Genomic DNA, 16,054 nt, shown 5'->3' on the forward strand with positions numbered 1-16,054 from the left:
AATTGCTTCCAGCTCGTAATTACAAAAGCATTTTGACTGACACATTCTCGACAGATGTGCAGAACTCCAGGAGAGGATGCCCACTTGCACACACCACCCTTATCCTGCTGTTGTGCCAGGGAAGCACAGGGAGCACGGGGCTGAGGAGGGCAGAGTGAACTTGCTCCCACAGTACAGACAAACAAACAGCTCATTAACAGGTCCCTCACCTGGGTTAATGACAGGTTACACGGGGTATCTGTAGATCACACAGCACACCCAGGAGAGCAGGAGCTGCACTGAACAAAGTGCTCTTTGCTCCCCCTGTGTGTGTGAGTAACCCTGGGGAACCACACGGGCACTGCTCACTGAGGAGTCACCCCAGCAGTGTCCACAAAGCCCAGAACACCCCAGTGCTGGGCGTGACTGGGTACAAATGGGGAATGAGGAGTTGCTGTTAAAAACCAGGGACCTGCAGCCAAGCCCACTGAGGGCACAGGAGAGGCTGAGGGGCAGGACAAGGGTTCAGGTATGGGGTTGGCCCCTCTGAGCACAGCCCTGCAAGTGCCCCCTCTTCTGCAGAGACAAACCAGTGCCCCTTCCCTTCAGCAGCAGTGCCTGTTCCCACTCTGGGGAAACACTGGACTCCTGTTACGTGTCAGACACAGAAAACATGAACTATCTCAATGTTAACCCATGAAATTTAAAAAAAAAAAAACTTTGGACAGACACAATGCACCTTTAGCAATTTCTCTTCTTTCTTTCTTTGAGGGCAGCACTGCTCTTTGCATCTCTGATACTTGATGTCAGTTTTAACCCCAGAACTGTGTACTTTTATCTTGGAATTTAAAGGAGCGTTTTTTTGGGTGGGCTTGTTTTTGGGACAGATAAAAATTTTCTGTTTGAATTCTGATGGTCCTGAGGAGAGAAGACATACAGTGGCATGTGGCATCCCAAGGAACAGTAGGAGGGGCAGGGATGGGGTGCAGATGCCATTTCCCTAAGTAATCTCTATCAGTCACACTTCTGCTGCAATTCCTGTAGCCGGAGTTCCCCCTGCACAAGATGTGCCGCGAGCCTTGGCTGCACTAACTCTGTTCTTCAAGTGTTACAGCCCGCCCAAGCGAGTTCCCAGGATGCTGTCAAACAAAATGTTCCCGAGCCAGGCACCAGTGCAGCTCTCCCTGCTCTTTCCAGACTTTGTTACACTTTCTTTACCTGATGGAGATGACAAGGGACAGCACTTCCAGCAGGATGGCGATGACGAACACCACGACGGCCGCAGGTGGCGGAGGGGACGCGACCATTCCGTGTTTCAGGAAACACGTGATGGAGAGGATGAGGAAGACTGTGGTGGACAGGAACACGTCCAGGAGTGAGCTGAAGGTAGCACTGGCAAACGTCTTCACTGGAGCATTCCTTATAACCTGTGTGGAACACAGGGATTGAGGCAAGGGATGAAAAGGAATAAATGCTATTTTGCCAAATTCAACTGGATGATGAACAGCAGCTCCTGACAAATAAAGGAATGAAGAAGTTTTGGCCACTTCATTAATCCAGCATTAAGGACTGGCTGGAAACAACATGCAGAAGAGGTGGTTTGACAGCTGTCACTGCTCCCTGAGAAGACTGTGTTGAAAAGAAGTATTGGTGGCACAGCCCCCAGGCCTGGGGTGATTTTTACACTCTATTATGATGCAGAAATAAAACAACATGAAAATTGACTATTCTGTGCAAAGAAACATAAACATAACAAGTAGAAGATAAGTTATGGGATATTTTCTTCAATGATTTTAGCTTAAAATAATGATAGATTTTACTATAACCCTTTTAGCACTGATGGTTAAGAAAATCTTCCTAACACAACTCCACAGACACAGCTCCCGTGGCAGAATTCACATCTCCCTTTCAGACCAGATTAAAAGGTATGTAATCCAAATTGATCAGAACCCAGGACATCAAGTTCTGCTCTTCCATAACCCCTGACCACACATTCCCATCCCATCCTGGCCCAGCCCACTGCTTGTGCAGCTGTGCTTTGTGCTACTGGGGCCAGTCCTGCTGAAAACCAGATCATGAGCTCCACATCCTGGCTTATAAAGGTGAGCCCAGTCCTAGGAGTGTTTGTATCTGCCCAAGAGACCACAGAAAGCAAGTTCCAAAGAAAAACAGAAATGATGTTATCAATGTCACCATGAAGGCACCCAGTTGGAGTGCTCTGGTTTAATTTGGAAGTTTCTTTTGCTCCTCAGAACACTTCCTGCACTCAGCAATACTGGGAAACAAACTTGTTCCTCATTTGTACCTCTCTGCAAAATCCAGCCAGCATCACTTCAGTGCCAAAATTACCTTTTAAGCTGCAGGGGTAGCAGAAGTGCCATCAGTTGAATTAAGGGAAGCAGCACTGTATCCCCAAGTGACAGAGTTAAAGATGCTCTAGCAGTGCTAAGTAGTGCCTTCATTTCCAAATGAGAACAGATTAAGGCTCTTGGGAAGCAGAGCTGATTCCAGAGAGGGATCACAACCTGAGCATGCAGCTGGCACTGTATAATCAGAGGTGAATTCAGGGGTGCTGGAAGTCACTTTCAGCAGCATTGACTGTCAGGCCATTAGAGAATCAAGAGTGTTGACAAATCTTTTCACTCTCCAAAAGATGATTTCTTTGTTGTTTTGAACCAGAACTCTGCTAATATTAAAGCTTTAACAGGTTTTTGCCCCAGTGCTGCAGAGTTACTATTAGAGAGTGAAAATTCCCACTTTCAGGGGAGGTTTATGTAGTAATTTTCAAATTATTAGCTTGCCACTAACAGAATGCACAGGCCACATTGCTGCTCTTTCTAGGAATTTCCTACTTAGCCACATTAATGGGTCCATCTGTGTATGCTTTACTATCTCTGCTTTGCTTCTCTTTCCAATCTTTCCACTGGAAAGTACTTGATTTACTATTTTCTGTACAGTTTGCAAATTTTGCAGACTGTATCCCACAGGAAGTTTCTCCCTGTTGTTGCTACAGGAACTTTATGCAGACAGATACCACTAAACTATAGTGCTGCAGGATGAGCATGGAGCTCCTGACCAAAGTGAAGAGACTGAACTGCAACACAACTGGGCTTTCCTTCAGTAAAATAAAATAAATTAAATTAGGTCTCACCTGGAAATATTGGAAAACAAGCAAACAGGGGTTATTGCTAAGGAGAATGTGACAACACTGCCCAAAACTGAAAGCAACAAGCAGCAAAAGCAGAAATCCTGCTGCCCTCAGATGCAGAACGTACTGGGAAGAAAAGAAACCCACACTTAATTAATCCTTATGTAATTGTGCAGATGGATCACCCAAATCAACAGCTTAGTGCCGCTGGAAGGGAAGGGCCCATTCCCCTTCCTGCTGCCGGACGCTTATCTCCTGCTGGCTCTGGCACTTGCCAACCTCTCCAGAGCTGCTGCTGGTTCACACAGCACAAAACAGCCCGAGATGGAAAGAGAAAGAGCCCCAAACAGAAAAACAAACCATGAATATTTCATGCTAGGCCAGTAAATGAACTGCTCACAGCAGGGAAGGCTGAGAAGCACCAGAGCCATTAGAAGGAGCAGGGAGGAACAAGGAGGGCACAGCAATTGCCTTTTCTTGGCAGCAAGTTTTCAGCTACTGGTAGAAATGCAGCCTCAGTTCTAACTGACACCTAATGTCACTCTAGGTAAATTTCAACTATCTTGCTACTTCCTATCAGCCAGGCAGGGAAATCCAGTGCTGTGGAAAGCCTGTGATATTATTAGCCCCCCCCCCAGGGAATTAAGGAAATTTTAGACTCAGTGCAGAATCCTGAAGAAAACACCGAGTTCCTTACAACTTACTGCTCCTTACAACTCCACAGTGTTTTGAGCTGCCTGTATCTGAATGCAGCACACTTATGGAATCAGGACATCTGAGTTCAGCACAGGTTTGGATTCCACAGGGATAACCAAGAGACTGTGACTAAACAAGGATCAAATTCCAAGTTACCATTCTCACAGTCAGAATGTTTGATGAGAAGACAAGCAGCAAGTGGTCGTTCACTTTGGTAAGTGACAGTCCTTACCATCTCAGCATGGTTCTCTGGCCACCCCAAAGAGTTAAAGCATTAACCTGAACATGGAGAAAAGGTAGGTGAGAAGTAACTAGCGTACCTCAGGTTTCCAGCCCAAACACTGGACTAACTCAGGGCATGGCAAAAGATGCTCTAAGGGCTGGAGCTCTTCTGCTCTGATGTCAGGCTTGGAGAGCTGGGGTGTTCAGCTGGAGAAGAGAAGGCTCTGGGGACACCTCAGAGCCCCTTCCAGGGCCTAAAGGGGCTCCAGGAGAGCTGGAAAGGGACTGGGGACAAGGCATGGAGGGACAGGACACAGGGAATGGCTTCCCACTGCCAGAGAGCAGGGATGGATGGGATATTGGGAAGGAATTGCTCCCTGGGAGGGTGGGCAGGCCCTGGCACAGGGTGCCCAGAGCAGCTGTGGCTGCCCCTGGATCCCTGGCAGTGTCCAAGGCCAGGTTGGATGGGGCCTGGAGCAACCTGGGCTAGGGGAAGGTGTCCCTGCCCATGGCAGGGGGTGGGATGAGATGGGCTTTAAGGTCCTCTCCAACCCAAACCATTCCATAGTTCTGTAATAAACTGGAAGAAGACTGTTTTCAGGGGCAGCAGTACTGAGTAGTAAATCACATTTGACATTTCATGACCCTTGTAATGAAACAACTGCAACAAAATGTGTTAAAAAACCCAACAACAGACAGTGGCTTACACAGATTACAGACAGAAACCAACGCCAGTAGAAACACACCTCTTCCTGGTAGCTCGTCCTGTAGGCCATCTCCAAATCCTGATCCAAGAAGTTGAGGCTCAGCTTGTTAATAGGTGGTTTAAAGAAGTAATCTTTCATGAGGCTGAGGAGAGAAGACAAAATCAACATCAGTTTGTTCAGCTGTACCTCCTTCAGGCCCCCCCAGTCTGTGGCTGCTGTTTCTAGGGATGCTGGCACTTGGCTTTGAAGTTCCTGTGGTTTTTCTCCTCTCTTCATCACCAAAGTATCTTCTTACCCACATCACTTGCTCACTCAAAGGAAATATTCCACAAAAAAACCCAAACTTTTATACTTCCAGGAAGAGTCTAACAAGTCCTTCCAGAAATTTATCAGCTCTAACTGATGAGTACAAATAATTGTAACATAAGCCAGCAAATAGTAAAGATTAATTCCTGCTACAGACACACAACCCCTGGAGACACGTGGCTGGGGGATATTTGTGTCTTGGGAGGAATTCTATGACTCAAAGCAAGCCAAGGATGACAAAGGTGACAAATTGTTATGGGGGGGAAAAAAAAACATTGCCCATTTTAGAAAACAGCAGTTTCTTGTTATTTCAGACACTAAAATAACTCAGTAACTCAACTGGGAACATTCCCTTAATGATCCAGGCCGCAGAGAAGAGATGGAGAGCTGAGATTTACTTCTGAAACGGGAGATTTGGAATGACCAGCATCACCAACAAAGGCAGTGACAACTAATGACACCAGCTCACCAGGGCTAAGGAACCCAGAGGCAGCATCTACCAGAAGGTGTTTATGCCCTCCTTCATCTTCATCTTTTCCACAGAAGGTGAAAAAACCCCACAACAACATAAAAGAGGCTTCAATCATTAAAAAGTTGGTTTTATTTCCCATTGTGTGGGAGAAAAATAAAAAGCTTTTTGAGTTTTGCATTAGCTGTATGAGGTTTATGAATGAAGTTTCCTGATGACAGCTACAGCACTTGATCTGCAAACCTTTTCTCCCCTGAGCAGGTGCCAGGGACCTGAAGGGACTTGAGAGCACCAAGTGCTTTGTGCCCAGGGTCACAGAGCAAGGTCACACCTGCTTGTGGCACTTGTGGCTGGGACAGCCTGTCCCCCCCTGCTCTGTGCCGCTTCCAAACACACCCCTGCCTGTGAACCTCCTCTCATTTTCAAGCAACTGATTCCATGTGTTATTTACAGGGAATTGTTTCTAAAATCCCTCCGAATCTAAAATGGGGTGGCTGCTTTCCCAGTGCTACTCTCACCCTGAGAACTGCAGAGCCACAGTCAGAGGGGGCGATTTCCAAGCTGGTGACTCTGAGCAAAAACCAGAGATGCACACAAGGTCAAATTCCAAGCAGATGAAGAAGCTGAAAGAAAGATCCTCCAGAGCTTGCCTGTGCCTGAATTATTTTTTTAAGGAGGTTTGGTTTCAGGGTTATTTTCTGTTTATTTTTATGGAACTCTTGGGTAAGAGGTTTGCCTGGAAGTACAAGCTCCTCAGCACAAGATGGCACGTAGGAAGCTTTTTTTTTTTAAATTGAGATGCAAGACCAACCAAACACACACCCCTAGATTGATGCTAGAGAAGACAAAAGAGTCTAAGCAATAATATGGCAGATACTTGGTAACCTTCAAACATTCTGGTCTTGGCCAATACATTAAAAATATCAGGATACTCTGAAGGAATGACAGGATACATTCATTTGAGTCACCCCTCTCTCTTTCCTTCTTCCTTGTCTTCATTCCTCACCTTTCTTAGACATTTCTAAGAGCATCTTATAATAAAAATTTTGAAAGCTTTTGGGTTTTTTTAAAAAGTATTGTTGAATCCCCTTTCTTCCTGCAAGGAAGCTCAACGGAGGTGGAGATGGTGATGTTGTGCTGCTTAAGGATGTAGGAGGAACAGTCCAGCTGCACAGTGCAGCACGAAACAGAAGGCGGAACACAATGGAACCAGGGTGAAGGCAGCTTTCCCGGGGCCTTCTCAGCTCCCTGTCAACTCATTCTGTCTCCAAAAGGAAGATCCCACTTGATGAAACAGTCAAGTACATAATCTGCTTTGCAGGAGGACTCTGCCTCCCAGCACAGGGTGTTCCCCGGATCAAGTAAGACTGGGAAGTGGGAAATGAAAGAAACAAAGAAATTTAAAAATAATAAAGAAGTATTTAAACAGGAAACTGCCCCAAGGAGGGGATGAAGGGCTGCACAGAACCCAGTTCTGGAGGAGCTTTGTACATCCCTGAGATTCTGCTCTGGAAGTCTGAAGAGATCATTGCGAGTACTGTCCTGATCAGCACACGAGTACTTGCTTCTTGTACTTCAGAAGGTTTATAACCTAAGGAATACCTAACTGGTATTTATTGGTACCTAATACCTAATTTTATTGGAAACAAAAATCCCCAAACCAAGAATCCTTTGAGGATTTCCCCAGTGAAATTAGTTCAAACCTTCTATACTCTTACACTACAGTTTTCTTTTAAAGAACACAGTAACGTGCAGGTTACAATGAACAAAGCAGAGGATTTTTACACAAGTAAAGCCAGACTTGAAGCAGAAAGTATTCACTGTTTGTCAAATAGAGAGAATCAAGTTGTAAGAACTGGTAACTTTCATAAAAGGATTCTTTTATAATGTACTAATACAAACATGGCACACTAACACTGTCTTTATTAATATTATTTTTAAAAGAACATTGGAATTGTGCCGAGGTATCAGCTCCAAGGTGAAATCTTGGCATGCAAAAATCTCTCACCCACACAGCTGAGCTCAATATCCCCAGTGTCCAGCACTTCCTCCCAGCTAGCCCCAGGCAGCTTCCTAATGCAGTGTACAGGCTCCTGAATCCCCCCAGGATATGTTTAACCCTTCCCAGCTCTGCAGGAAGCCTGTGGGATTAATTTATGCACTTTATCACATATCTGGGTTAAGTATTTTCTGTTAACAGGAATTTATCCCCAAGTGCCCTGCAGTGAAAATCACTGCTCAGTGCTCAGGGAAGACCACTTGGCTTTGCAACAGCACCAAACCAACACAGCAAAACTCACTGAAAATGGGGATTCCCGTAAAATGACCACAAGGAAGTTTGGTCCCCTCCCCGACACACCTCAAATTCCCCATTCAAAGATCCTCATAGGTACTGGATTCATCAAGACCAACAATTATGTTTTACAGAAGAGGACCAAGAATATTTTTTAAATGCCTTATTCCATATCATTTCTCATTGAGAAATGTTGAAAAAAATCAGTGTAAACTGGTAGGCTTAAAGCAGTTTGCATAGATCTAATTAATCAGAAGATTATTTTTGGAAAGTTATGTTTACATGAACTGAACTCAGCAGAGAAGTTTCCCTGGCAACAAGAAATGGCCCACTTAATATGGTAATGATGATATTTAATTGAGACCAAAAAAAAGGCAGGCTTTGACTGATCTCAAATCATGGCACTCCTTCTTCCAAAACAGAAAAAATTACCCATTTTGGGAGTGGAGGAGGAAAGCACCAGGAACACAAGCACTTGAGCGAGGTATCTTCAGCAGACCAACTGCATAAATTAAGCTACTTCTATAACTTAAAGTTTGCAGAGTGCTGGTTACATTTTAAACAAAATTCCTACTTGTTCTGGCTGACTTCTGCCAACATTTGGACATTCCCAATCCGTCTATTTTCTAATATTTGGAAATATCAGCTAAACCTCAATTCTCAGCCACTTATGACAGACCACACACTGAGAAAAACAGTAAAGAACCCTAAATTTTGACTCAAGTTGGCAACAGGAGAAAGGTAAACTGAGAAAGTCTAGGTAAGAGACTGCAGAGGGATCCCTGTCCCTCCCTCTCACCTCTCCCTGCCTAAGTCATGTTTCCATAAAGGTGATGGTGTGCCTGTTCCAAAGAGCTGAGTCCACAGGAGCACACAGTTTCAAGGATATTTAGATAAAATACCCTCAATCTGAGTGGAAGCAGTGAAACAAAAATAAAAATAGCCATAAATAATAACAAACTCAAGCTGTCTGTTTAGCTGCTCCAGTCAAGTCACTGCCATAATGGAGATACGGTTGTGTAGTGATAAAAATGCCACACTACTAAATTTTGAAGAATATTTCCTCTGCCCAAAACAAGCTTTTTTGTTTGAAACAGACAGAGAAACTAATTTTTCAATATCTAAGTAGGTAGTAAGTCCATGAGAATTCACCCCTATTGATCCTGCTCCCAAGCCCAGTATGATTTCATGATTAGTCACATGCTACCAGACCTTTTTCTTTTATTACAAAAAATGGGAGTTTTGTGGTTCAGATTTTATGTAACACCTTAAATTGCAGAGGAAGGTACACACTATATGCATTAAGAGGATTTTTGATTGGAAAAATGGAGTTTTACTTCATGACAAGTGATTTAAAGAGCAATTTCCCTTTCGAAGACCCAACTGCAAGAGGGCTGTTCAGCATGGAAGCAATGAAAAAACTGGTTTTATATATTTTAAACAGAAAGTTTCTGGCTTCAATTTTCTACTGTAGTTTAAGCAGAAGAAAGATGAAGATCAGAAAACTTAGAACATGTAATATATTGACAACAATTACTGAAATCAGACAAAAAGCACACAAATACTAAAGATATGGAACCCCAGTACTGCCTTCTCATCTTTACAGGACTTCACACTGCACAGCTCCATTTTCCTTACCTGTCTTCTTTAATCACATCCACAAAGTGAGCATCTGTCTTTTCTCTGATGTTTTTGAACCTCAGAGGGAGCAGAGCTGATTGATCCAGGCTCACTCCACCCCAGCGCCCTTTCTCCTGCAGCATTTCATACAGCGACGTCTGGCTGTTGCTGAGCTTCTCCTCCTGGGGAGGACTCAAAAGTCCATTCTGAGTCTTTGGACTGTGTCCTCCTGAAGCCTGAACAACAGAGAGCAAAACACACCCCAGGGAATGTCAGTGGTTAGGAACAGACAGAAGAGACTGCAAAGAGCAAAAACTGAAAGAAGCTCTTCCCTCAACACCCTGAGCTCTGCCCCAACCACAGCAAAGATCAAACTCCCCCTGCCTTGAATCCATCCTGTGGATGTATCTCCCACATCTCCCATGTGCCTATTTAGGTGCCACCTTTTTGCTTTTCATGGACCAACTTTCCAAGGAGAAGAAAACAAGGCACATTTTCACACACTCAATGACAACCAACCACAAGCCCAAATTTCATTCACTCATCTTATGTTTAAGATTCTTCTAAAAAGCTTTCTAAATACACATTTAATCTGTGCTGACTCTCCCTAGGTCATGAGACAACTCACTTTGCCAGCCCTTGCTGATCCTTCCCCTGACCACTATGGGCCTGCTGCTTCCCCAGAGGTTCCCCCTCTCTCCCACCTGTGGGAACAGCCCTTTTGTACATCTCATCCAACAAAAACTCCTGCAAATTAAACTTCTTAAACAAATTAAAATTAAATACTTCTTTTTTATCATTTTCTTTTGCCTTTGTATTAGTTAAGACAGCTTTATTTCCGACAACAGCTTGCAACACAGCTTCGGTACACGGTATCATCAATGCTGCTGTCATCGGAGAACACAAATTACTTTTAAACAAAGATCATTCTATTTTCGTGGAGCCTGAAGTTCCTTCTTTCACATTTTGTTTGACCTAGACCAATACATACTGAAGCAATTCCAAAAGAATTAGACAGCTAAGTGTGGTTAGAATGAAAATGAACTGCAGTTAGTCAGGATCATTTTCAAATGCAAACACAGAGCAAACTTGGCATATCTGAGTGTTCATCTCCCCCCTCTGTATCTTATCACTTATCATGTAGCATTTATCCTCATCCTGAAGCCCACTCACGACAGAAGTTTCTCCATTCCTGCCTGTACAGAAGTGACAAGCTCCTCCAGAAGACTATTCTTGGATGTCACCACAGTGACCATAAATAAATACCATAAATATCATCACCACCCCAACCACGTGCTGAAATATGTTACTGACATTGTAAAATCAACTTAGTTGAAGTTAAAAAATATCTGCTTTCCGGCTGCCCATGCAAAATCAATTCAGTTTCCTGGTGTCATCGGTCCTGTGAAGCAAAGGAGGCCCATGAACACAGACAGGTGAAGGGAAAGGTTCAGACACAACCAGGGAAGATACAAGACTAAGGGGGCAGCAGGAGAACCCTGAACAGGGAAGAGTCAGGAAGCACTTGCACTTGGCTCCCGTCACAGCCAAGACCTCCAGAGCCAAAGCCATAACAAGGTGTGTTGGAATGGTTCCCTGGAGCCACAGGAAAAGCAGGAGGGAGGTGGGTTGTGCTTCCCCTTCCTCCCTCCTGGGGGTATGTGGGATCCCCACCCTGTGGGCTGCCCCGACGGAGGTGTGAGCCCGGGAGCCACATGCTGGGAGCCAGGAGATGGAAGGATTCCCAGTCTGGACCCTTCTAGCCCTCACAACAGTTGTTTTGGCAGCTTGCAGGTGTTCCCAGCACAGCCACAGCAGCTGAGGAAGGAATAGGAAATGGGGTGGTTTCCTTGGTGTGCTGCCAGTGCTTTGCTGCAGACCATAATCGCCAGAAGGGAAAAGAGATTGCAGCCACATATCCCAGCAAGAGCCCTGGGACAGAGAGGTGCTGCTGGGACAGAGGGACACTCCTGTAAGGCAGAGGCACAAGAACTCACATAAAAGGTCACCAGGTTCTTTTCTAAGGGAAAACACTGAGCAGCTCCTGAGCAAGTCCTCCTCCACTCCTACCAGGTTATCCAGCCTGCCCAGAGCGTACACCCTGCAGAGCCAGGGCAAACCCCTCTGGTTTTGAGGTGAGGAGGACTAACAAAGGGAAACCAAAAAAACTGGCCAACCAGCTGCTAGTGAAGGGCCTTCATTGTTTGGTGGGTTGTTTTTATTTAAGTTATGCTAAAGATTGCATTTGCTCAGAGCATTTCCCAGAACATCCTGAGGCCTAAAGAAAAATGAAAAGTCGTAGTTATCATATTTTTTTCTCCCTAGGAAACAATCTTTCTCCTCTTCCTCATCACTCCCGCCACTTGTTACTTGAAAAGCAGTAACCAAGAACCCACAATTTTTGCTATCATCAGCTCAAATAAAAGATTCGGACTCCGATGCACTGTTTGCTTTCCCTGCTGTTCCTCAAGATCATCTGAAAAATGCAGTGAAAATTTCTCTCTTTCAAAGAAGGTCAGCACGGACTTTCTCTTTAGCTCCTTGGCAAAGGCTCAAATCCCCAAGAAAATTCTTCCCTTCAGTCAGCTCAAGGTTTCTCTGTGCTGTCTCCACTCTGTTAATCTTAACAGGCAGGGATTAGAGTATGAAACTGTTTGTGTAGGAGAAAATCCCTATTCATTAAATGTTGTTAGCTCCAACATTACTGGGGCTTCTGATGGCAACAGGCTGTAGGGTTTCCCTGAGAACTTGGAGGCTTGGTGTGGAGTTTCCTCTCATCTAGAGACAAGGAAGCTCCAGAGGCTGTTGGGAGCCATGCAAGTCCAAGGGTATGATTAAACATTATTAACATTCCCTAAAGACAGGGGACATGAGTGCAGCATGTGGTGTGGGAAGGGAACAGAGATGGGTAGAGGCAGCTTATGGCTCTTCTTCCCAAGACAGCTGAGGCTGCAAGGAAGTCTTGGGAATCAAATGCCACAGCAACTTTGTGCAGGTGGCTGTTCTTAGAGCTTTCAGTTAAACAGGCATCCCAGACTTACTGATAGCCACGAAAGAGCTCCCATTTTTGGCTGAGCAATAACTGAACCAAACCCAGGAAGGACGTGCTTGGTGATTTGGTCTCCACTGGAATCCCTCCAGTGGAATTACAGACCTCTTCCTCAGCTCTGTATACAAATCTCCTCCAAGTAAGGTCAGATGACTTGCTGATTCACACACATGAAGCCAATGCAGCTACAGTAGGAAGCAACTTAAACCAGGCAGTTGGTACCTAAGGACAATCCCTTTGCAGTCAGTTCTTTGAGATCCCTGCATGTGGGCAGAGGCCACCTGGGGAAGAAGCATCTCCTGCCTACCATCTTGGCAGCCCAGGCAGATCTCCCACATGTTCTCTGTCTTAGAGATCTCAAGCTGGTTTGAGACAAGTCCCTGCTGGCACCTCCCTCAGGGCTCAAGGGATCATGATTTTATTCTTTTCTTAGGCTGCTTCCTGGAACTCTGGCACAAGACTGCTGTGTAACACACCCCTACAGCCCAGTAAGGCAGGCCCTGCTTCTGAGCTTACAATTTAAGCATGAGACAACAGGTCAAGTACAGACAGAGAGGGACAAACACAGATTAATGCAGTGGCTCAGCAGTGACAAAAGTGCTGGCAAGCTTTACAATCAGCTTTATGGCGAGAAGAGCTGTAAGACAGACGTGAAGAACAGGATCACTGTCTCAGAGCATGTCTATGAAGCGATTCTCCCCAAGGAGGGAAGACATTTTATTTATTTGAATATATAACAACCAGGTAATGAGCACTGGTTCCCAGTCTGCATTTAGCTTAACATTCAGGGAGGAGTGAGAGGTGACAGGCAGAGCAGAGAGGCTGTGAAGGCCACGAACAAGATGACAAACAGGCAGCGTCTGGCGTGGCAGAGGAAGTAGGTGGCTTCAGCGAGAATATCTAAGCAACAGGCAAGGAAAGCAAGCGTGGCAGCAGCACGAGGAATATGTGAGAAGCTGTTTCTGTCGGTCAGGAAAGGATGCAAACTGACTTAAAGCTGTGAATTTCGTGCGTGAACAGGAATGACCTCCTCTTAGAGCGGTGATGCAGGAGACGCTGGCAAGACACAGAACTTGTGGTGAGGTGATGCAGCCTGCTGGAGTTGAGGATGGAGAGTGTGGTAGTGCTTGTTGGGCCTCCCTCTTTGGGTAGCATCAGCATAGTTTAAAGAGTCCAAATTTTAGGTCCTTCTCAGCATCAAGCGGAGCCCATAAAATTACTAAAAATTTTGAAAATTGGGACGGGGGACTCAACTACATTTTTGAACACAACTCAAAAATCAAAATCAGCTCTGCTGCTTAAGAGCTTGGATAAAGGAATAGTGGTGCAAAAATGAGAAAGCTGAGGGAAGCAGAGAAATAAGGGAAAGAAGGGAAGTGAGAAATACTTCAATTACCTTCGTACTGTTTTTATGCTCATCCTGACAACCATTTTGGATAGCTCCTTCATCTATGCTGACATCGCAGTGGGGAGCAAGGGTGGTACTACATGAAGGGCAAGGCTGAAATGAGACAAAAGAATTTTAGCCAGGAATGTTCTGGTGTCCTTGTAGTATGATGCAATTTGTAATTCAGTCCACTTGTATACTTGCAGCATGGTTCAAAGATAAACAAAGCTACAGAATGGGAGGCAGGGAGCAAAATTTGACTGGAACAGAATGCACCATTTCAAAAATAAATCACAGATTTGCTGTTTGCTGAAGCTAAATCTAATCCAGGAAAGCTCCACTAGTGTAAAATCACAGATACACTGTAATCACTGTGCACAGGCAAAGGACCTCCCCAAGAGGAATAAAACACTCTTCAGTAGAAGTGCAATTTTCCTGTGTAAAACCTGCCTGCAAAGGGATCTGAATGACATTAGGAGAGAAGACAGCACAAAATGCAGCAAAATCCAGAAAAAGCATGAAACACCATGATGCATTATGAACAGTCCAGGGAAATGGAAAGCAACAAATCTGAAACGAATAAAGGAAAATTCTTTTTCATACAGAGCCCTAAGATGGGGAGGGGAGCTCTGGCTATCATACATTGCTGGAACCAAACCCCCAGCAAATGTCACAGGGAACACGGAAAGCAAAACCATCAGGATTTGTGCCAGTTCCAGGTCGTGCATTTTGGAAGCAACCTAAAATGTTGCACTTGAGCTTTTAAAACAATCTAATTCCTTTGAGTTAAAATGTGATCTTCTTTAGGGGGATTAACCCTGGAATTGTATCTTCCAAGTTCTTCACTCTCTTCTCCAGTGCTGGCAGTATTACGGCAGGATCCTGCTCAGGGGGACCCTGCATCTGAGCCCTCTTGGCAGCCTCTCTGCTCTGGAGATGTTCACTGGGACCAGGCTCACCCAAGTCTGCTACTAAACATCACAGAAAGTTTTTCAGCAAGAACTTGAGCCTTTTGTCCCAAACTTGACATCCTGTGTTAATTTTATCTGTTTGTTCTGGACATGTTCAAGCCTCTCTAGTCCAAACCCACAACTTCTGCGCGCTTCAGGTTCACTCTCCATTTCAGAGACCAGCATGTTAAGTTTTTTCAGAACTAACTTTTCACCTAATGTTCCTTTTCCAGCTTTGGTGTCATGCCTGAAAATACCCAGCATGTTTCATTTTCAGCTGTTTCTCCCAGCCCACTCTCCCTGTGACATCTAACCACTCACCAATGCCCCTCAAAGGCTTTCATGCAGGACCTTGAGCCTCCTCAGCAGGCAGCAGACCAGCCTGTCTGCTGTTCCTCAGGGACACAAATCCAGGCTGGGCACTGAAATTACCCTGAGTTTCCTAACCTGGCATCAGATAAGCAATTTACATCCAGTTCTGAACCTGTGCAGTCTGAACAAATACCAACATGGCTGAAGAAACTATGGAGTAGGTTCTCAAATGGTTTAGTTTAAAAATAATCTCAGACTAATTATCACAAATGCCTTGGCCACTTGCTGCAAGGCATTATTAGACGGCCTAAAAAATAAATTGCCAGTGGGCTAACAAGCCTTACTAACTAACCCTCTAGGAGTTAGATTTAGATTTATCCATGGCAAAAGTCAGGTAATGGTGACAAAGACCAAATACCTCTAACGAAAATTAAGAAACCACTCCCTGTTTGATCCTGCTAATAAATCAGCAAGACCACATCGAACACTCAGCTCCCGGGGTTAAGCCAGAAGACAAAGGGCTTGGAAAAACAGCCTGACCTTTGAGAAGAGGCAGAAGTTCCTCTGACTTTCCCCATGTGTTCAAGTCAACATCATTAACTTGCTTCTCTATTGCAGGCATTCACAGGCTCTGTGTGCTGTGACCCCAGTGCCATGAATAAAACATTAATGCACTTCCAGCAAACACCAAGACATGCAAAGGACTTTCTGTTTTCATACCAAGCAATCATTAAAACATTTTTACAACAGCTTATGATTCCCTGTCAGGCGAGGCATGTCATAAAAGATGATAGGGAAGATAAACTGATACCAAAACCACTTAGGCAGGGTAGAGTGTTTTCATTCAAAAAACACCTGCTATTATAGATTTATTCAGAGTTTTTACCCTCTGTGTTCACCATTTTATTAATGTAAG

The 16,054-nt window shown here is 44.7% G+C and overlaps 1 protein-coding gene across 2 annotated transcripts in view; it reads right to left on the bottom strand.

The window, feature by feature from the left end:
* Window positions 1-16,054, bottom strand: part of ADCY9 (adenylate cyclase 9) — an 84,084-nt gene that overhangs the window by 19,196 nt on the left and 48,834 nt on the right. The window contains exons 3-6 of one of the 2 annotated variants that reach the window (XM_042037710.1): window positions 13,886-13,990; window positions 9,459-9,676; window positions 4,792-4,894; window positions 1,198-1,406 (exon numbers count right to left, since the gene is read on the bottom strand). In XM_042037710.1, the coding sequence (XP_041893644.1) occupies window positions 1,198-1,406; window positions 4,792-4,894; window positions 9,459-9,676; window positions 13,886-13,990 (635 nt within the window). The remainder of the gene's footprint in view (window positions 1-1,197; window positions 1,407-4,791; window positions 4,895-9,458; window positions 9,677-13,885; window positions 13,991-16,054) is intronic. The other variant, XM_042037711.1, reaches the window with a different exon arrangement.

This window comes from Corvus kubaryi, unplaced genomic scaffold (genome assembly GCF_017639235.1).
Source record: "Corvus kubaryi isolate FWS band 111438036 unplaced genomic scaffold, C.kubaryi_AGA036_p1.0 37387, whole genome shotgun sequence".
NCBI classification, from domain to species: Eukaryota; Metazoa; Chordata; class Aves; order Passeriformes; family Corvidae; genus Corvus; species Corvus kubaryi.